Consider the following 23,240-nt stretch of genomic DNA (forward strand, 5'->3'; position numbering starts at 1 on the left):
GTGACATTTAAAGAAAGACCCAAAGAAGAAGAACCATGTGGACATGCAGCGGAAGAAATTTCCATGCAGAAGGGATGGTCAACACAAAGGATCCAAGGAGGAAGTCTGCCTGGCAATTCTGAGGAAGAGCTGGAGGCCAGGGTGGCTGGACTGGGGCGAAGAAGGGGAGAGCAGCAGGAGATGAAGTCAGGGAGGTAATAGAAGAGCAGACTGTTTAGACTTGAGAACCATCATGACACCTCGGATTTTTACGCTCAGGGAAAGAGGATTTCAAGCAGTGGAATGGCACAATCTGATTTCTATTTGAGAGCAGTGACAGTCACTCAGATTGTTTTGTGATGAACAGATGGGCAAGGAGGAATTCAGGAGACCCCATCAAGAGGCTACTGGAGGAACCTGATGAGGAATGATGGTGATGGAGGTCGGTGTGGTCATCAGAAGGGGCAATGGTGACAGGTTGCAGGCTGGGGATTTGCTGGCAGATGGAACTGGGATGCGGAATGTCAAGGAGAGAAGTCAAGGATGACCTCAAGGTTGTAGGCCTGAGCAAGTGGGTTTGCTATTAACTGACAGAAAGAAGACTGTAGATCAGACAGGTTAGGAGGAGGAGGTATGATGGTCCGCATTTCCCCTTTGGACATATTTAGACATATTTAATTTGAGATGTCTGTAAAACACCCAGGCGGAAATGTCAAATAGACCAACATATGAGTCAGAGTTCTAAGAAATGCCCACTTTCTTGGTTAAATTATACATACATACATACATACATATATATATAATTTATATATATACATGTATATATAAATATACATAATACATATATATACATATATACAATATACATTTTGTGTGTGTGTGTGTGTGTGTATGTATATATATATAAAACCATCCAAATTTGCTGTCTCTCATTTTTAATCCTGAATTGGCTATAATACAGCTTCATCCATCATTTTGCTGAAATTCTTCTGGCAAGGTCACGGAAGCCTTCCTAATGAATAAGAGTCATGGATTCCTTTAGTCCATATTATATTTGCCTTCCTGTGGCTGCTGAGAATCTCATTTTACAAAGGCAGAAACTGAGCTCACACAGTTGAAGGAACATGTCCAAGGTCACCAAGCCAGTCCTGTAAAACTGTCTACTGTATCCATCCTGATGTGTGCCTAGCATCTCAAATTTACAATTGCAAAATTCAATTCAGTTCCTTTTCCTGCAATTCGACAAGCTCTTCTGCTTGTTGTATTAGCATCCCTTAGTTGTCCAAACTAAAAAGATTATAATAATTTAATCCCTGATTCTTCATTCTCCTTGAGTACTTGAATCCAATTCAGCAACAAATCCTATCAATCCAATTATTTGTCACATTTTATTCATTTCTCCTTTACAGCATCTTCTCATTTATCATTCACTCTCCATTACAACTTCCACGGCTCTCATCATCTTGTCCCTTGCAGACAGTATCAAATCGGCAATTCCTCATTGTTCCTGCCTGTTCTCGCTCTTGAAAGAGCAGATACTTCTCCGTATTGCCACCGCCGCATGACTGCCAATATATTTTTCCAAAACAGGTTTGATTCTACTCCGGCCCCTGCTTCAAGTTTCCAATTGATCAACACTGTCTACATGATAGGTGCCAACTTCTTAGCATGGCATTCAAGGCCTTTCCAGCTTGGATTCAGTCTCCCTTCTATCCACATTAATCTCCAGCCACATACTAGAAGGCACCCTTGGTTAGAGTCGCATTGAATTCCTTAACCTCCAGCACTCTGACTCACATCCTTTTGCTTTCTTGTGCCCTCTGTCTAGTGGCCTCTCCTACTAAATATATTCTGAGATCTCTTATTCGACAGTTAAGAATCAACCCACATGTCCCCTCTTCTTTTAGCTTTACCTGATCCTCTCCCTCCAACCTCCAACCTCTTTGTTCTTCATTTGTTCCCGCAGTACCTACACCCGCCCTAGTCTAGCACTGATCATTACGTAGCACTCTTATGTCTTTAAGCCCATTTACTAGTTCACCTGAGTTCAACGATTATTGAACGGTATGTTATTTGGCACTTTTTTTCCAAATAAGCCTAGTTTTATTGAATAATATATTTATGATAACCACAGAGAAACCCTTTTTTGTTCTTAACTATTTTAATGAATTAATAAATACTTTAAATCATCGCAGAAACCCTTTCTAATTAATTTCATTGCCCCCGTGACCTGAACATGGCTTACCTTTCTTTTAAAGGGTCATTTATGTAAGTAATATCAGTACTAAAATAAATACTGAATTCATTTAAGAAGTAACTGCTATTCCCTAATAGAAAGACCCCAAATATAATATCAGCAATGAGTCTTTCTTACCTTTATTCTTCCCAACTCAAACTGGAAAACATTGGGACTTGTAGCTTGTGCAAACACTGCAGGAAATAATTTTGTACTTGGTTCCACCTTAAATAAACAAATGAATTTGGTTAAGATTAGTCAATGAAGGAACACAAAGATAGAATATTTTCTTTATAATGACTAAGGAACACTTTACAGAAGGGGACTGGACATTTGCATTCTCTCAGATAAATACCCTCGTTCGATAATGATTTGGACTATTGGCGTTATCATATGAACATTTTTGGAGGAATGTACTGTTTCCTCTGAAAGGCACTGTTATTATTCAAACAGAGGTAAACAGGGCAGAATTAAACTCATTTCTGTTTTCATTTCTTCTAATTTCTTTTACGATTTTATTTATTTAATTGAGAGAGAGAGAAAAAAAGAGAGAGAGTGATCGCATGCAAGCAGGAGGGGCAGAGGGAGAAGGAGGGAGAGAGAATCCCAAGCAGACTAACTGCTGAGCTTGGAGCCCGAGCCAGGGCTGACCCCACAACCTTGAGATCATGACCTGAGCCGAAATCAAGACTCGAGGCTTAAGCAACTGAGCCATCCAGGCACCCCATTGTTCTCTTCTCATTCCTAATGTACTTTTTGATTTAAAATGTGTTTTCCTCTCATGGGGAGAAAAGGCTTTCTTTGTGGAAGCATGCCACCATCTCTGCCCACAGACCTGGTAGTATGTGCCCAGCTCCTTGCCGTTGGCGGTGAATGTAAGCAGCCCACTGGCGGCATCCACCACGCACCCGATCTCCAGGCCATTGTTGTTGCGTCCTTGCCCCGGGCTCATGCTCTCACCCGCACACACCATATAGCAGTTGCTGCGTTTGATGCTGAATTTCAAAAAAAAAAAACACATTTTCATCTTCGTACGACCACAGACACGACAGAAAGCATGTATATCTTGCAAACTAAACCTAAATTATGCTGCGCAAGCAACAAGCTCATGCTGTAATGGGAGAGGTGCACAATGGGCCCGATTCTGTGATTCTGAGCAAAACTCCATTGACTTCGTGGACATTCTGAATCAGGTCTTACACGTCTCTGAATTTGGCACCTAATGGACACAGGTCAACAAGTTGGAACCAAGTAAAAACTGACCTGCACCTTCCCTCCAAAAACTCAAACCAAACTGGACCTTTTTCTGAGGTTCAAAAAAGTTTAACTATTTAATAATCATCCAAATTTGCAATTTTCATTCTCATAGGGTTTGTTTTTTTGTTTTTTTTTTAAACCACTTGTTCAGGGACGAGAAGCATTCATTTCCAAACACTATCAAAGTCCTTAGGCAAATTCTATGTGAGCCATCAGTGAGTCACTATATTGAAAATTTGGGTAAAATGCCCCTTTGTGGACAATTCCCAGTGATCTGTTATGAGAGAAAGAATTAACTAGAATATGCATAAAATCAGTGATATTAACAACAAACCCTTGTTTCAACCTCACAGAAACCTTTATCAGAGATGGTAATAAACATAAGTGATGTGAGCTTGGCCTCCTTCCCTTTCTCTGTCACAACAGAGTGAATGTGTTCGTGAAACTAGCAAAAAAAGTCAAAGGCAGGCAAGTAGGAGGAAAAGAAAAAGGCTGAGATAAAGTCAGTTTTGGAAAAATCAAGTTGGCTCTGTTTCTTTGCACTCCTTCCATAAGATTTGACCACCCTTCCCTACCCTCTATTTCTTACGCTAAACTCCTCTCTCAGGTATCCCATCTCTCTGTTGGGTTATTTCCTTATACTGTTGCCATCTCTGAAAGTCAAATGTGTCCTGCAAGAATATTCCTGGAGACAGGTGGTTTGGGACCCCCATACTGATGTAAAGCCCGCTGGACTGGAGATTTTGGCTCGGCCCACTGTCTCATGGGCTCCAGTGTCACAACTGAAGGCAGGAGAGTGAGCTTCCAGTCACCACAGATGATGGTGCAGGATAGAAGAGAAGCAAGGTTATGGAGGACTTTCTCTATGAGACCTGTCACAGCAGATCAGAGAGGATGCATGGGCACAAAAGGTAGATGCAAATGGTCAGATCTTCTCTTGTCTTATTCTGCAAGGAAGATAGCCTTCTTCACTTTTTTGAAGGTTTGGTTTGAGTTTGGTTTTGTCTTACAAATGAAAAAGGATGGCACAGAAAGTGTAAGTGACTTACCCAAAGCCACACAGCGAGTCAATGGCAAAGCTGAGGAAAGAACCCACTACTCCTCAGTCTGAGTTCAAACGCGTCCACCTGGTCTCAACTACTAGCCCATATCGTCTTCACTTTCTTCTCCCCACCACATAAACCATTCCCAAGACAAATTTCAGACCACAGAGGTCTCACATTCACCCATCACTAATCCCTAAAACAAAGGCTAAGTACGGGTAACCCAAACTGTTAGTCACATACAGTGTCCCCTGAAGGAATAGATGATTATTACACAAAAAGGATGCACTGTTCTTACTTTATAATGTTTTTCACTTTTAATATACTTAGATTTCTTACTGGTTTGTAGGAGTAACAAAAAGGACACCGACATTAATGGTTTGATGATATTCCTCCTATCAATACAATATTATCCTGGATATGAAATCCAAGAGGGGAAAAAATATACCTAGGTTTATCAACATTTTCATCAGATATCATTCATATACAAAGAAAATTGAGAAAAACTGACCTTTCATGTACTTTTCCCTTTTCATCTCCTAGAGTAACGGTTACTGTGCGAACTCTGTCCAAGTCAAAGCCTGTATCATATTGATGGAAATCTGATGTAATCCAGCCTACCCAGACGTTAGCAGGTTCTTGGCCAGGAAAGATTCTCACTGAGTAATAGTACTGTCAAGACAGTAAAAACAAGGGTTGGCAACGTAAGAAGAAACAAAACTTTGATATGCAATGTCTTTGAACTGCCTAAGACTGTATTTCTTTGTTTAAAATCATTTGGCCTAATTCAAATGTTATATGTACAAAGAACTGACACTGTGAGATAGGTCTTAAAACAGAGCGAAGGCAAATTAAATCAGAAATAATGGGGAAAAGAGAAAAGAGTTTGTCGGAGCAAACATTCTAAGTGACTTGAAACTTTTTATACTCCTACGTATATGTTTTATGTACATCCATAACATACATACAAATGTATATGTACATATATAGTAACTTTACGTAAAAAATAATCCAACTAGGCAGGTAAGCTTCACATTCTTGAGGCTTACAGAAGCACACCGATCAATGCTGAGTTCTTATACCTGTCACCCATCTCTTTGAATATGCTGCACCTTTCCTATCGATAACATAATATTTTAACATCTTAACATCACTTTGACATAGTTCAGAACTAATAAGTGACAACCTAGCTCAAACATGGGGGCACTCTACGAGGGGCAGAACTACATATTTTTTCCCATTTGGCAATTGAGGAAAAGTTGTTTTGAAAAATGTAAATGGCAGATGGCAAAACACGACCTCCAACAAAATATTTTAAATCGTCTTCCTTTAGACATATCACTAAGATGAAAGAAATCATATGCACTTGGAAAAATTAAATGGAAATTAAAAATTTTCCAAGAAATGGGATAGCAAAATCAGGATTAAACGTACCATTAGGATATTTTGCCTAACATAGTTCTCTTAGTACATAATACACATCAGAATATACCTATATTTTTCAAATTTTCAGTCCCCAAAATATAACTGAATACTTATTTTAAAATAAGCTGGCTAAATAGGATGAATGAAAACTGAACTCTTTGAAATGTAACACATAATAACTGACAAAGAGGAGTAAGCGACAAAAGCTGCCACCTCATACCGTGGACGTTTGCATCAAGTAATCGTAATCATCCCGATCATCTGCAAGCACGTCTTCAGTGAGTCTTGCAGAATGGCTTGTGCTGTAATCCGGCTTTGTTCTTCTAAGCAAAAATCTGAAACATATTACAGGACTGAGAATAAGCAACACTAAAATGTTCCGCCTCATTGGAACATAACATATAATCATCTTAGTAGAGTGGTTCAAAACCAGGGTGATTTTGCCCCCCCCCCCCAGAGGACATCTGGTACTATCTGAAGACATCTTTGGTTGACACAGCTGGGGGTGTGTGCCATTGACATCTAGTGGGTGGGGGCCAGGGATGAACTGAACATCCTTCAGTTAACAGGTCAGACTGTCACAACAAGTAATTATCTGACCCAGAGCGTTGATCACGCCGAGGTTGAGAAATTACAACTTAGTGCAAAAAAAAGGATGCTAAAGTAACTTGCCTTCTTGTCTATAAAAAACTACTACTTAGAATACTCTTTAAGTTTCAACCAAGAACATAAACATAAATATCTTAAAAACTAACTCTTAGGAAAAAATACTTGTAAATTATATATCTGATAAGGGGTTGATATCCAGAATATATAAAGAACTCCTACAACTCAACAACAAAGAAGCAAATAACCCAATTAAGAAAAAAGGGCAAGGAACCTGAAAAGATATTTATCCAAAGATGATCCACAAATGGCCTATAAGTATATGAAAAGATATTCCACATCGTTAAGAATCAGGGAAATGCAAATCAAAACCACAGCAGAGATATCACTTCACAGCCATTAGGATGACCATTTTCAAAAAATCAGAAAGCAATAAGAGTTGCTAAGAATGGGGAGAAATTGGAACCCTTGTGCACTGTTGGTGGGAATATAAAATGGTGCAACTGCTGTGGAAAACAGTATGAAGATTCCTCAAAAACTTAGAACTAGCAACAATTCCACTTCTGGGTGTATATGCAGAATAATTTGAAATAGGTTGAAAATAAATTTGCACACGCATGTTCACATCAGTACTATTCACAATAGCCAAGAGGCAGAATCAATCCAAATGTCCATCAGTGGATGGACAGGTAAACAAAATGTGTCTACGCTCAATGGGACAATATCCAGCCTTATGAAGGAAGAAAGTCTTGACACATGCAACAACATGGATGAACCTTGAGGACATTATGCTAAGTCAGTTAAGTCAATCACACACAGGAAAAAAAAATACAGCATGATTCCACTTTATAAAGTGGCCAAATTCATAGAAAGAAAAAATAGAACAGTGATTACCACAGGCTGGCAGGGAGGTGGAAAAGGAGAGTTGTTTAATGGGTACTGAGTTTTAATTTTGCAAGATGAAAAAGTTCTGGAGACCTGTCTCACAACAATGTGAATCTACCTCATGCTACTCAACAGTACACTTAAAAAATGGCTAAAATGGCAAATTTTGTTATGTGTTTATTACCACAATAAAGAAATGCCTTAAGTAAGTAACTCTTGGGATAGATTCTGTCTGTGGTAACAAACGAGATGGCAAACAGATTGCTTTACTGTCCCCTGTTGAACTCTTTATACGTAGAGGAGGAGGAGGAAGAAGAAATTGACACTGGGAAATCCCTTGCTCTCTTCTGTCCCCCTCCCCACATAATAACTACACATTTACACTCATGTTGTATGTATCAGTGACCTTTGTTTCAGACGAGAGGGCTTTTCCTGAGCGTAATCTTTGTGGTTATTAAACTCTGGTTTTGTGGCTTCCTTGTCTTTGTCAACGCGATCTGGCACCAGATGGCCATGAGCCGTCTTCATTAGAACCTCAAAGTCGGAATCTGCATCGTAGTCCTCCAGATCATTCTTGGGCCCAAAGAGGCCAGCGCCTGGGAGTCCCCCGGCCACCATCTTGGAGAACACTTCTGCGCACTCGATGGGCATGCTCAGGCGATAGAACATGATGTCCGTGCTGCTGTTCTGAGAACCGAAGGACTTCTGAGTCACCTTTAAACACGGAGAACTGTCGATGGTGCCGTCTATTCTGGTCACCTAGGAAATGATGACGTGAGAGGTCAAATGTGAATCAACACTGTCGACTGTCGACCTCCTGATTCTAAAAATCTCAAGCAGACATCATGTCTTTCAAACCCCAAACACAGCCCACACGTGGCATAATTTTGTAAATGACATGATTAAACACAGGGAGTACTACTGTGTTACAGACAGACTCATAGCTCTGCTCCTAATTCAAAAGACAGTTTGGGAAATTCATGTTACAAGTATATTTATTCAGATGGAGCCTAGAGTTGCCTATATAAAAAGAGAATTGATTATTGTTAATCGGTCTAATCAGGTACTCATAAAGTACGTAAAATCAGAAGCTAATGCTGTGCTTGGATTCCACTATTACGTAACACTATAGGGCCACCTTTTTAAGTAAGTGGTAATAATTGTCCAAGTGGGAATTGCCATGTATGAAGACATTCCACCCCTGGTTTTTGGCAGTGGTCTGAATTTCAAAGAAAAAGCAAACCTCGATATGCTCATGATTTGATGGGACCTGGAGAAACTGAGGAAGCCTCTTGCTTAGCCACATGGTAATATCCCTGTTTGTGTTAACAGCAAACGGTTCATAGCCCTCTTGTAAGCCACAGATGGTGAAATATTTCAAGGTGCTGACATCTTTTCCAAAGTTCATCCTGCCCACTTGAGCCACTCCAAGGCTACAGACAGGAATGAATCCTGGGAAGAAAAAAAAAAAATCAAATGTTCAGTATAATTCATATGATAGCCTGTTTGTATGGAATTTCCAAAAGCACTGCTCCAGAACTCTGGTCTTTGGGAGAGACGTTGGCATAAGGTAAAACAATATTTGGAGAAAAGAGACCACTGATGCTAAGTATTAAATGTAAGGGTCAGAAGACCAGGGTTTGATCGTAATTTACTGAACATGGCCCCTAGCTAAGACCCTTCTTTCACCCTGGAGTTCTGTAAAACGAGATTAGTGCTCAGCAGCCCCTGGTCCTCCAGGGATCTCAGGGTGGACAGTAACAGAAGGACGTCCCCATCCCACCGCCTCGTAGTTCAGGAATGCATGGGGCTCCGTCACAGAGGGAAGGTAAGAAGTCAATGCCAAAGTGTGTTGCTTTCCAGTCTAGAGTAAGCACTTGAAACTTGCAAGTACTAAGCCCAGCCTGAGCCACAGATTTCTTCACATATAACTGAAGGAAAAAGGATGAAAGGCAACGTTTTTAAAAGTTTGCATTCACTTATAGCTGCTTTGATCTTTGAGGAAAATTGTGCCCTTTTTTTTCTGGGGTACATTAGATCTAAGTATAGACAACATACGTAAATAAATAAATACTCAGAAGTAGTTGCTACAAATCCCACTGAAACTCCTCCATCTGTCCCCTTCCCTTTGACATCACTGCCATTATAGGTTAAGGAGGGCAATTCACATCTGACCTAAATAATTATGATATGAAATCAAAGTATAAGTTAAAAGTAAACAAGAAACTAAACCAAAAGCAACGGCAATAAGCAATAGGGGCAAAAACCAAAATACTTCATCAGCTAATCTAACGTGTGGCAGGATTAGTAAATCTTTCCACTACTGAATAAAAAGGGGAAACTACATTAATTCTGTTCATTGTTTCTTTGAATTCTTTGGAATTCAATTTGTTTTTAGCAAGGGGCTAAGATGAAATGTTTCAGTATGGGGGGATGTGGAGGGATGTTTACATACTCTTCATTTCCTTCTAGAATATTTTACACAGAAATTCAAGTACTCAGCACAATAAACACAGTTGCTATTGGAATACGCACTACAGAGCAGAGGATCAAAAAAGCAGTGGATCCTAAGAAAAAGCTAGAAACCGTCTACCACTATGAGAGACACTTCTCCCCTTGCTGAAATTAGTGACAATAAGAGCAATATATAACCCTCAAAATGGCAGGAGACAGTAAAAATTACATCCTATAATTCATAATGATTTCACTCAGTTTGTATTCATGGCGATATATGCGCAGATAAATGGTTGTAGAACAGTGCTACCGACCGGGAAGCAAGAACACACCCAGCTGTGTTCAAGGAAGTGTGAATGATGAGTTTCTAGTTAAAACTAAAATCCACAGCTGTCTCTGCAGCTGTGATAGCTCTTGAAGCAGCAGTCAAGGGAAATTGTTTGAAATAAGTGTCCCCAAAGGAATCCACGGAAAGGACTGGATAAATACAATAGACCTGAGACAGCTTGAGCCACATTTGCACAAATTGGCAAATCGAACATCCATTTGACATAAACTAGGGGATACCAAGATAGAAACATCTCGGATCGTAAAGACTTATTTCTTGCTAGTCACTTTACGTGAAGAAGGAATCCCTACTCTATAAATGAAGCTATAAATACCTGCATAGAGATCTTTGGGTATTTGTTATACTAATATTTGAGCTTATCTGTATGTCTGAAATATTTTCATTTAAAAAAAAAAAACAAGTAACCTGGTTTGCACACAAAGAGTCACGTCCCAAACTGTTCGCTATGGCTGCATTTATGATCCCAGAGAATATTATCTGCACAATAAATATGTTTTTTCCTTGAGCTGTAATACTATTTAGTCTTTGAATCTGGTTTTCAAAGGTTCATTAATATACAGAAAAAATATTCGTAGTAAATATTATTTTATGAAAGAAAGATACAGCATATGATTTATTTTCAAACCTGGGAAAGCACTAGAAGTTTTTTTAATTAAAAAAGTGACAAAATGGGGAAAAAAGTTACAGAATGGTGGTATTTTTAACACTCTTTGTTCTTTCTTTTTCTGCCTCTCGATTTAAATTTTCTTCACTGAATATGTAACTTACTATGAAAACAAGTGAGATCCTTTGTAAAAATAAACTATTCATTTAATAAACTGAAGAAGCAGAAAATACCTACATCTTTCTCATGCAGAAACATGAGTAGTGTGGGTATAAAACAGTCAAACAAGTTCAGCCTCTTGAAGATCAAGCTCTCAACGCTGCTGGATGGGCAGTGAGCTCAGTACCAGAAATCTTGCCAATAAAATCAAATGAGTACAAGACTTATGAAGAGCAATTTAGTAATATGCATTAAGACACTTTCCACCATTCATCTCCTTATCCAATCAATACTTATGAGCACCTGCCATAAGTGTACCCCAGAAACTGGGACAAGAGTTGACTAGCACACAGACAGCAGCCCAAAGGTTCTCACCGTCTAATGAGGTGGGAAGACAGACAAAGAACTTACACCACCTGAGCCATGAACGGAGATGGGGTGCTAAGAGCAGAGAGATGAAATTCAGGGCAGTTTCTGAGGAGTTATCATCCAAGATGGCAGACGGGCGTAGGTCCTATGGAATGACCAAGATCCCAGAGCTTCGGGTCTGAGAGACCTGCATCGAAATCTCGTTCCACCAATTCTCAGCTATTTGACCCTTGACAAGGTACTTAAATTCTCTAAGCTTTAATCCCTTCTTCTGTAACATCTACCCCACAGGATTACAGTTTTAAAAATAAGATCCTCTGCAGATAGTGCTTAAACACGGATGCTCAGTGAACAAAATTTGAAAATGGGCGGGGGGTAGGTAAAAGTAACTAAATACCCACAATAAAAGAAATGGGCAATTATGGTACATGCACAAAATGGAGTATGTGGGGGCATTAAAGATCATGTTTAGGACTCATCGGAATATAACGGCAGGGAGAGAGGAAACAAATATAACAAAATAGAAACAAGTGGTGATTCCAGCTGAAGGGTAAACAGGTGTTGATTGCACTATTCTTACACTTTTCTGAAAGGCTACTTCCCAAAATATAAGGTTGGTTAAAAAAGTCAAAAGTTAGGTTTAAAATGTTTTTATGTCTTTTTTTCTATAATAATTTTTTATTATATTATGTTAGTCACCATACAGTACATCCCTAGTTTTTGATGTAAAGTTCCATGATTCATTACTTGCATGTAACACCCAGTGCACCATGCAATACGTGCCCTCCTTATTACCCATTACCAGCCTACATTTATAACATTAAGTTAAAAAGGTGGCTGGAGAAAATAATTTTTACATCTCAAAGCTTTAAATGGAAGAAAAATACATTAAAGTCAAATTTCTCTCTGAGTAATGGGAACATATATAGTTTTTAGCCATTTTCATTATACTCCTTTGTATTTTCCAAATATTTGACCAGAATTTATTACTTCTTAATACATAGATGTAATTTTTCATTAGTTTCCAGCAGATATACACTTGCACATGGTATTTCTACTGCTTTCCTGTTTTAGGCCCCTTTCAAGGAATGTATTCATGGAAGTATATCCTTAAGTAGAAATTGGCATATGTTTTTTTTCTCTTTTTAATTTAGATGAAGTAGAACTTAATAAAAGTTAAATCATACTGTGACTTCTGAAGATGCAGTTTTGTTTTGTTTGTAGAGAGGGAGAGAGAAAGAGAGAGAGGGAGAGAGAGAGCCAGCTGTGGGAGGTGGGAAGGAGTAGAAGGAAGAGAGAATCATAAGCAGGCTCCATGTGCAGCACGAAGCCAGACGAAGGGCTCAATCTCACAACCCTGAGAGCATGACCTGAGCTGAAAGTAAGAGTCAGCCGCTTAACCAACTGAGCCCCCCAGGTGCCACTGAAGATGCAGATTTCCTAAAACCTCTGTGATAATAAGACAACCAGTATTTCTAAAAATTGCATGTTTTTAAATTAGCATATGCACAGCAGGAACAACTGGGTGGCCTTGATGTCAGGGAAGAGAATGGAGGAAAACTACAGGTATTTTTCAGGCACATGACAGAAGGACCAGGCCTCAGGCACTTGCATTTCGCCAGTACTTGGCAAAGTGCCTTGCAAATAAAGGTGCAGACAAGGGATGACATGCCCGTCACATGAGGCTCCCTAGTAGTGGCTAATGGTCCCCGAGTGTTTGTACCTGATGCTCCTCTCACTGCACGTTAACAAACATTGGTTGAGATTGGAATCATTAATATCACTTCCCAGGCAAGGCAACCAACATTTTAGCTTAAATTGCTTGCTCACAACTAAGTGGCCAGAAAAGAAACCCAAACCTGTCATATCCTGAGGTCCATGCTTTCAGCCAGGGCCATACATAACCACAGAGGAGAGCCTTTAGGTTTCATGGGCCACACAGTCTGTCAATACCACTCAAACATGAGCTGAAGTGCAAAAGAAGCCATATAAATAAATGAATGAGCGTGACTGTATTCCAATAAAACTTTATTTACAAAAACAGGTGGCAAACTGGATCTGCTTCAGGCCTTAGTATGCCAACACCTGCTCTAAGTTACTATTCAACATTGTCTCCATACAGTATCAGGTCCCACCATTCAGTAAGTATTTAATGAACACCTGCCATGTGCCAAGCACTGTTCTTGGCTGGGGTTGCAGCCGTGAACAGAATGGAAAAAAGTCCCTTTCTGGAGCTTACCTTCGGGTAGGCATAATAAGTAAATAGTTACACATACATATATAAAATAGAACATCAGGAAATGACAAATGCTATCAAGACTTACTGAACGTTTGCCATAAATTAAACAAGATGGGTCGATAAATGACATCCCTCTTAATAACTGCCCATAGCAAAACATGGTAACTGAGGTTCAATTCTTTATTAGTTCGAAATAAGCTGAACACACAAATACTCCAACATGAGACGACAGATTTCCACGAATTCAGGCATACACCTCGGCATAAGTGAAATTTTGGTTCTACCTTCCTGTGCTTTGCGTTCTGCACTTTCTATTCCAGTTACCTTAACTGACACCCTGCAAGTAACAAAGCCTGCTGATATCTAAGGGAAGTTTTCTTCCTGGCAGTGGAGCTTAAATTTAGTACACATGAGTCCAACTGGTTTCTTGGGGCTGAGCCAGACCCACCCTAGCCATTTGTAAATCTGTTAAAACAGTAGCTACAACGTATGGTTACACTGCTTCCTCCAACAAAAGACAGATGGCTTCAGCAAATTTTAACTTTCTCCGTTGCTAAGCCTCCCTGTTCTGGAGCAGAGGGGTATGTGACAAGCGTGCAAGTCCAGCAAAGGAGCTGGCAGTCACAGGATGTGGGGGTGTGATGCGGGCGGGAAATCTGTGGCAGGGGCTAAACTGAAAGAAGAGAAAGCAGATCACAAGCATACCAGCTTGTTATAAGAACATACGGTTTCAGACTTCGAAATTTCTGAACTACAGATACGAATCCACATTTATAACACAAACCAAATGGCCAGAAGCGGTAAAAATGGCCAATATTAGACTAAAATGTACATTGGAATTCTTTGATGAGAAGGAAGAATAACACTTAATACTGGCTTAGAGTGTGCCAGATAATGTATAAGCACTTTCCCATTTATTATAAGTTATTAACCTCATTTTTCAAGATGATTTAACATCTTTTATTTTATTTATTTCAACAAATAAGATGTTAAATCATTTGTCTAAGGTCCTATAGCTGGTTAAATGGGAAGCAAGACTTTGAATCAAGAATGCAAGAGGGAGGGTAAAACGGAAATAAGACACACTTGCCTTAGATTTCTGGGCTCTTTAGAACGGGAAGGGGCATAAAGAGATCATTTCCAGTTAGAGCTTTTTATTTTAAGAAAATGAAAACAAAGAGGCTATTTGCCCAAAGCCATACAAGAATTATTTTCAGAATTGGGTCTAGAACCCAGGAGTTCAGACGTGAAATATGCTGTTTCTATTCCACTTTGGCTTAGAAAATGACTTAACAAATACACTGAGTAAGGAGTTGGGGAATTTACGATGTTTCAAGTGCATCTTTAGTGCAGAGACTTTGTAAAACCAGCTTTGGCACAAACAGGGACATTCCCACACTTTCTTCCAGGCTCTTGGCTCACCTCAGATAATCAAGATCAGTAGGCAGTTTTATTTTTTATTCTGAATACTATTAAGTGTCCTTTTTTCATCCACATATACAACGCATACATCAATTAACTGGTCAGTTTAAGCTAAGCAGACTTTAGTTTTCACTGAACTCACCAATCATCTCACAGTGAATTTCCCCAAATAACATGTGTGGAAAATATACACGTAAACTCAAAAAGACAGAAACGAGATCATCTGAAATTTAACTCTAAATAATCAAAATAAAAGCTGCCCTCATTTGTTAAAGTTGTACATATTTAAAAGTTTTATTCCTGGAGAAGTCCAAAGAATTTCTAGAATCTCTTTTCTGATTCTAGACAAAACTATGAAACAGGTTATGCCAGTTCACAAAATCTTCAGACTCTAGAATTTTTCTACCACCTTATAACTAACTGCATTTATCGTCACTCAAAAAATCCAGTGTCCTTGGGGCTGTTTGGATGGCCCCACTGCAGTGACTCACAGTCTTGACTTCCTCTCCCGCTAATTTTTAACTAGGGATATCCTTAATAAGTTACTGTCCCAGGTGCGATACAGACATTCATCTGAGGTCTGTATCAATGGCAGGTTTTGCAGAGTGACAGAAAGGACAAATGTTATGGGAGAGCTGGAAGGCGGGGAGCTGGGGCGGGTAGGTCCTTTTACTCTTAAATTCATGTCATGTTGAAAACTTTCTAAATCTGTATCCACGAAGTGGTTAAACTGTTGGAGTATTTCAATAGAGCATAAAAGAATATGTTAGTCTGACAGTTCCATGTTCTTGTTTCCTTCTTTCTTTTTTAAAGGTAGCATGATAAAAATCAGTAATGGAAAGTTATGCTTCCCCCTCTTTTTCCTTACAGGGCTTTTCAGCTTGAAGCTATGCAGTTATTTTAATTACAACAATATTCTTCTGTTTTGCTCCCATGGAAAGGAATTCCATGCGGTCTGAGCCCCAGGAATTCAGTTTTGCTCACTGTCCTTCAAGGTGGCAGAAACAGCATCAAAAGCATCAGTTCGGGATTTGGTTATAATCATTACAGATGTACAACATGAGGGCCCGGAGCTGATCTTTACTTACAGAAGAGACAACGAGGCTGAAATGCTCCCATATGATGACGCATTTACACAACATAAGATATGTACCTACAGCCGACTTTGTCAAATGCAGGTAATCTCCAGACCAAATAACCATTCTTCCACCATATGGCAAGATCTTAAACGGCTCTCTTCCTTGCTCTAAATCCAGGGTATGATTAGCTCTTCAAACCACTGCTAACAGAAGGCTCCGCACATAAATCAAGAGGGCTACCAGGTTAGTAGGGCACATGTGCGGAGGGCCAGTGTATCAGTGTATTAGTTTCCTAGGGCCGCCAAATTACAAAATGCCACAGACTAGCTGGGTTAAATAGAAATCTATTCTCACATTTCTGGAGACAGAAAGTCCAAGATCAGGGCGTCCACAGGTTTGGTTTCTCCGGAAGCCTCTCTCCATGACTTGGGGATGGCTGCCTTCCCATGGCCTTTCCTCTGTGCCTGGGCACCCCTGGTGTCTCTTCATCTTCTTGTAAGGACCAGTCATCCCCGATTAGGGCCTGACCCTTATGAACTCATCTGACCTTCATGATTTCTTTAAAGGTCCAAATACAGTCACATCAGGGGGTTAGGACTTCAACATATGAGTCTGGGTGGGGACGGGGCACAATTCAGGCTGTAACAGGTGGGTTCGAGTGATTGAATTCAGCAGACTGCTGTATTCCCCAGCAGACACACCTTCTCTGAAGCCATGCTTGCTGAGCCCCAAGCATGGGCTCTCAAAGGAACCCCTGGATTAGAAGAATCTGAACTCTAGGAAGAATTTCAGTTAATACTTACACAGGGCATTTCTTTTTTTTTTAAGTAAGCCTAGCTGATTTTTCATACGCATCAGGAGATGGCAAGCCCTGGCAGAAGTCAGACATGCATTCATCGTCACGGTAGTAAGAATTGGCTCATATTACACAAATTTTTCTTTCAAATAAGTGTGGGACACGAGTTACATATTAGAGGAAATTCTGTGCACCATTAGTGTGTCAGGGAAATGTCATACCATTTGCACGTTTCACCACTGTTACTTTGTCCTTGTTTCCTTTTTTGCTTTACTGTTGCTACTTTGTTTTGCTTTTCTTACATTTACATTTTTCTCTACATTTATATTTTGTGAGGGAATCTGAAATGTATAGTGTGTGACACTTAAGAAAGTGACTGAGTAGATCTGGTCAACAACCAAACTAAGGAACCAAGAAAGGAGGGAATGCCTTTTAAGTTAGGGTATGACTCCATGTACTACTCACATAATTTTAGGGGGATGGTATGGCTTTAGTATAAATGAGGTTTAACTGGGAGGCTCGGGAATCCATCCATATTATTCCAATTGAAATTAGCGATAATTAGTTTTTGACCCATGGAAATTTGCCCTATGAGTGTGCTTTTAAGTAATAAATTACCCTCGGAAGGCAGGGAAGGAGGCACAGGGCTAATAAAAAGTACAATTTGCTATGAGCTGGTATTTGGGATTAAGACTCTGTTTTTAAATTGGGGCACTGGGTTATATCATGTGTGGACCACAAGATTTCCTTCAGTTTCTCCAGAGACCCAGAGAAAAAGCCACTGGCTACTCTTCCTAGCTTCTCTTCTCTAGGCTAATAAACCAAATCTCAGGCTTTGAGATTCTGCCGTTCTGATGGTACCAAAAAGCAAGAGATGAAACCACCCCTAAAGCTCACCAAGGAAAAGGTCATTTCTCCCTGAAGTCTCGAGCAGCTTCAGGCATTCGATGAAGGGCTCCTCCCTCCCTGAGGGGGCCTCAGACTGACCTTAAGAACAGAGGGCAGGGGGAATCATCCCATTCCCACGACCTCACCAAAACTGCAGAATGGGAGAAGAGATTTCAGTGAGATAAACATCCCCCAAAGGGGAGACACATCATTATAATTCCTGTTCACAAATCTTTTGAAAAGTATTATCTCCTGGAGACCTGTGTGGGAACGTGGATGGGAGACCTCTCCCCAGAAATAGGATTCTAGAGAAGAAAGTAACAAGCACCAAGGTAACAGGTAGGACACAAGGCAACCAAATATTAGGGAGTTGAGGGAGATGGAAAAAAGCAAAGAAAAGAAACCTGGGACTGTGGGAAACACGACGCCGTTCATTTTACTTGGCGGGCTCATCTGCAAACACGAGGCACTTGCTCATAAGACACAGGCCATTACTATTCCTTATACCCAGACCTGTAATTTCTCTGCTGTAAAAGGAAAAATTCTTGATAATTTGTGCTGGAGATCACATCCACTTCACCTTATCAGGAACTTCAGTTAATATCGTCTCTCAAACTTTCACCATCAATTTCTCCCTCTCTACCAGATTATTCCCAAAACTCTACACACATGCACATGAATCTTATTTCTTCTTTAAGAATCTCAAGGGCACAGAAGTGGAAGGCGAATTAGTTACAAACTGTTGCTCCTGACACAGTCTCATCATGACCTGCTTTTGCTTTGTTCTTTAGTTGAACCTTTTTAGACACTGTAATAAGCATCTGCTAACCCACCACCATTGGAAAACCTAGAGCCTTCATGATAGCCTACATCTAACCATATTATGTTGATTTTCCCATCTCCCTGCCTCCATCCACCTGAAGAAACCATCACCCCAAATCCTAAAATCAGCAGTCTCTTACTTTTTTTATATGTACTTTAAAAATACACTTTGAAAGTTTTGGTTGTTTGTAACTTTTACAAAAATGGTAACATCCTGTATGATTCTTGTATTCATTTCCTATTGTTTTTGTAACAAAGCATCACAAATTTAGTGGCTTAAGACAAAACCAATTTCTTAGCTCCTATTTCTGAAGGCCAGAAGTCCAAAATGGATTTTACTGGGCTACAAAGTGTCCACAGGGCTTGTGTTCCTTCTAGGGACTCTGGACTCTGGGAAGGATCTGTTCCCTGCCCTTTCTAGTTTCTAGAGACTTCCCACCTTCCCTGACCCTGACGCTTTACTCCTTCAGAACCAGCATCTTCAGATCCCTCCTTCTCTCTCTTGTGCCCCACCCCCCGCAAACTCCTGCCTTCCTCTTGAAAGGACCTTGTGATTACATTGGAACCACCCAGAAAATCCAGGAGAATCTTCCAATCACAAGATCCTTACCTTAATCACATCTGTGAAATCCCTTTGCCACGTAAGGTAATCTACCGACAGGTTTTAGGGATTAGGACATGGACATCTTTCCGGGGCACTGTCTTTGCCTACCAGAGTTATCTTTCAGCACTTACTTCCCTCCTTGAAATATTCCCATTGCACCTGTCACTGCAGGTCCCGGTTTATGCATCCATGCTCCTACAGGTGTATATTGATTGGATGGCTTCCTGGCTTTGGCCACTGAGAGCAGTGTTCCTATGAACATTCTTGTTCATGTCTTCTGCTGTAGAGACATATAAAGGTCATTGGGGAATGGAGCAAAATTTCTGGGTCATGAGTATGAGAATGTAAATATTCAACTTTCAGAGATACTGTCAAACTGTTTCTTTTTTTTTTTTCTGTTTTTTTAAGTGACAGCACCATGTGCACTCCTAAGAGCAATGGAAAGAGATCCTAGGGAAGGTCAACACTTGGTATTGCCCAAACTCTAAAAAAATTTTGCCAACAGAATCTATCTAAAATAGCATCTAATTATGGTTTACATTTCCTTGATCATTAATAATAACAAATATTTCCTCAAATGTTTATTGTCCATCTGAATTTCTCCTATGAGATGTCTACTCATGGCTTTTTGTCGTTTTTCTTAGTGTTTTCAGTTCTTTATGATTTTTTTTAATACTAACATTTTTTTTCAGTTGTTTACATTGCATTTGGGTTCCCCTACCCAAATTGTGTTTTCATTCCCTTTAAGGTTTTTTTTTTTTTGGTTGTTTTTTAATGAAAGTTCTTAAACTTGTTAGATTTAGCAGTCTTTTATAGCCACAGGGTTTTTGTTTCTATTTGTTTGTTCTACTCTAAGATAAAGGTTTCCTACCCCATCGTCTAAAAAGATTTACCTATATTTCCTATCAAGAACTGAAAAGTTTAATTTTGACATTTAAAACCTTAGTCCATTTGGGGCTGGCTGTCACATATATGATGTGAGGAAAGGATTCAGTCTCATCTTTTTCATTCAAATCCCACTTATCCCAATCTCCCTTTCCCCATCACTCTGACAATGCCACCCATCATATTATAAGGTTCCATACATGGGCTGATGGGTTCTTCTATCCTCTCTACTTCATCCTATTGATTCATTTGCCTATCCCTGAACTAATACTACTCTGTCTTACTGATTACAGATTCAAAATAAATCCTTACTGGGATGCCTGGGTGGCTCAGTTGGTAAAGCATCCAACTCTTGGTTTCAGCTCAGGTCCTGATCTCAGGGTCATGAGATCAAGCCCTGCATCCTGCTCCATGCTCAGCATGGAGTCTGCTTAAGATTCTCTCTCTCTCTCTCTCTCCTCCTCTCCCCCTCCACCCCGCTGCATGCACGTACACGCATGCACTCTCTCTCTCTAAAATAAATAAATCAATCTTTAAAAAAACCTTATTTATTTTATCCTTCAAAATAAATACAATAGAACATATACCCTATCCTTGCTCTTTACCATAAGTAATCTAGAGATTTTGATCTTTTACCCTTCTATATACATTTTGGAAACATTATATCAAGCCCCATGAGAAACTTCTTGAGACTTTATAAGACAAAGCATGATGTTTGGATGGAATCTATATATCAATTTTGGAAGAATTAGTATCTTAAGGCTATTGTCTTCTCCCTGAACATAATACAGTTCTCACCTATTGAGTAATAAATCTCTTTTTTAAACCATTTTATTAAGGAATGATTGACATATCAAAGGCTATACATACTTAGTGTGTACAACTTGCCAAGTTTAGAGGTAAGTATACACCCATGAAATCATCACAATCTACACCATAAACATATCGATCATCTCCAAAAGCTTACCCCTGCCCTCTTATTTTTATCATCATTATCATCATCATTATTAGTGTGGGGGGTAAGATAAGAACGCTTAAGATCTACCTTCTTTGCAAAATTTTAGGCATGTAATTCAGGCCTACAGTTAAGGCAGGAGCTCTCTAGGACTTACTCATCTTGTATAACCGAAGCTTTATATCCTTTGACTAATACTTCTCTATTTCTCCCTTTCTTTAGCCCCTGGTAGTCACCATTCTACTCTCTACTTCTATAACATTTTAGATACATCATCTAAGTGTATCATGTAGTACTTAATATTTATTCTTCTGCATCTGGCTTATTTCACTTAGTATAATGTCCTCCAGCTATCCATGTCGTCACAAATGGCAGAATTTACTTCTTTTTAAGGCTGAGTAATATTCCATGTATGTGTATTTCACATTTTCTTTATTCATTCATCTGTCAACAGACACTTAAGTTGTTTTCTTACCTTGGGTACTGCAATGTACCAGTTGACATTCCCACCAACAGTGCAGAGGGTTTCCTTTTCTCCACACCCTCACCAACATTTCCTATCTTTAGTTTTTTTTTCCTTTGATTATAGCCATCCTGACAGGTGTGAAGTGATATCTTATTATGGTGTTGATTTGCATTTCCCTGGTGATTAGTGATGTTGAGCACCTTTCCATATAACAGTTGGCCACTTGTATGTCTTCTTTGGAGAAAAATCTGGTCAGCTCCTTTGTCCATTTTTTAAATAGGCTATTTGTTGTTGTTTTTGCCAATGAGTTGCAGGAGCTCCTTGTATATTTTGAAAATTACCCTTTATCAGATATATGGCTTGCAAATATTTTTTCCCATTCCATAGGTTGCCTTTTCATTGTGTTGATGGCATCCTTTCTTGCGCAAAAAGTTTTTAATTTGATGTAATTCCACTTATCCATTTTTCCTTTTCTTGACTGCTTTTGGTGTCATATCCAAAAAAATCATTGCTAAGGCCACTGCCAAATAGCTTTCCCCCTGTTTCCTCTTGTAATTTCACTTTCAGGTCTTATGGTTAAGTCTTTAGTCCATTTTGAGCTGATTTTTGCGGACAGTCACAAAAACATTGTATATGGTCCAAAATTGGATAAAGGGTCCAATTGCTTTTTTTATACATGGAAATCCAGTTTTCCCAACACCAGTTATTGAACGGACTATCCAATCACGTATTCTTGGTATCCTTGTCAAAGATGAGCTGACCATATATGATAAATTTCTAATAAAGTCACTCTCTCAATAAAGTTTAATGATTTTCTCTGTAAAGGCATTGTACACCTTCTGTTAGAGTGATAACTAGTTACTGAAAATACCTGATGTTACTGTGACTGTTATCTTCTCTTTAATTTAGTTTCAGGTTTGCATCTAGTATAGAAACACTAACTTGCTAAATGCTTCAATTATTCCTAGAAACGTCTATAGATTCTTTCCATTTTCCCTGCAAATAATTACATTATCCACAAATAATGATAGATTTGTTGTTCCCTTTATTCCAATTCTTATCACTTCCAATTTCGTTTCTTGTCATATCACAAGTTTGAAAAAGAATTTACTACGACAGACCTTTTTTTTTTTATAACAGTCTTCTTAGCACAGGAATGTACTATAGTTGCTAAAGTACTAAAAGATTTTGTAAGTGTTCTATATTTAAATTCTTCTTACATCTACATGTCTTTATATCTGTGCCATGCTTGATTTGGCATGTTTTACCATCATCATCATTTCTCCTTATTGCTACAGAGACATGAACTCAAACATACACACACACACACACACACAGGTTATTAAAGCAATCAAAAGAACTATGTGGTAAGATCAATGGAAATGTGTGTGTATGTGTGTGTGTATGTATGTGTGTGTATGTATGTGTGTGTGTGTATGTGTGTGTGTATCCAATCTCTACTAGCCCTGTTCTTGTCCCCCACCTAACATGGTAGGAATCACCTCCACTGTGTTTTTGAGGAAGGATATTAAGAAATGCCCCATATAAAAATGATTACTTAAAAAAAAAAAGCTTTAGTTCCAAATTTGATTTGGGGCAATCATCTCTGGCTTTCCTGAGATAGACTAGACTCAGTCAGAACTCATTTCAGGTTCCTCCGTAGGGACAGGTGTCTGAGCTGGACTGGCTACTAGAACGCTGGGGGTCACGGTATGAAC

At 39.3% G+C, this 23,240-nt stretch overlaps 1 protein-coding gene across 2 annotated transcripts in view; it reads right to left on the reverse strand.

Moving 5' to 3' along the window:
* The window catches only part of RYR2 (ryanodine receptor 2), a 711,493-nt gene that overhangs the window by 215,552 nt on the left and 472,701 nt on the right, over positions 1–23,240 (reverse strand). For both annotated transcript variants that reach the window (XM_057308486.1, XM_057308485.1), the window contains exons 30-35: positions 8,675–8,883; positions 7,838–8,190; positions 6,161–6,275; positions 5,027–5,187; positions 3,051–3,210; positions 2,354–2,440 (exon numbers count right to left, since the gene is read on the reverse strand). In XM_057308486.1, the coding sequence (XP_057164469.1) occupies positions 2,354–2,440; positions 3,051–3,210; positions 5,027–5,187; positions 6,161–6,275; positions 7,838–8,190; positions 8,675–8,883 (1,085 nt within the window). The remainder of the gene's footprint in view (positions 1–2,353; positions 2,441–3,050; positions 3,211–5,026; positions 5,188–6,160; positions 6,276–7,837; positions 8,191–8,674; positions 8,884–23,240) is intronic.

Source organism: Ursus arctos, unplaced genomic scaffold (genome assembly GCF_023065955.2).
Source record: "Ursus arctos isolate Adak ecotype North America unplaced genomic scaffold, UrsArc2.0 scaffold_7, whole genome shotgun sequence".
Taxonomy (NCBI): Eukaryota; Metazoa; Chordata; class Mammalia; order Carnivora; family Ursidae; genus Ursus; species Ursus arctos.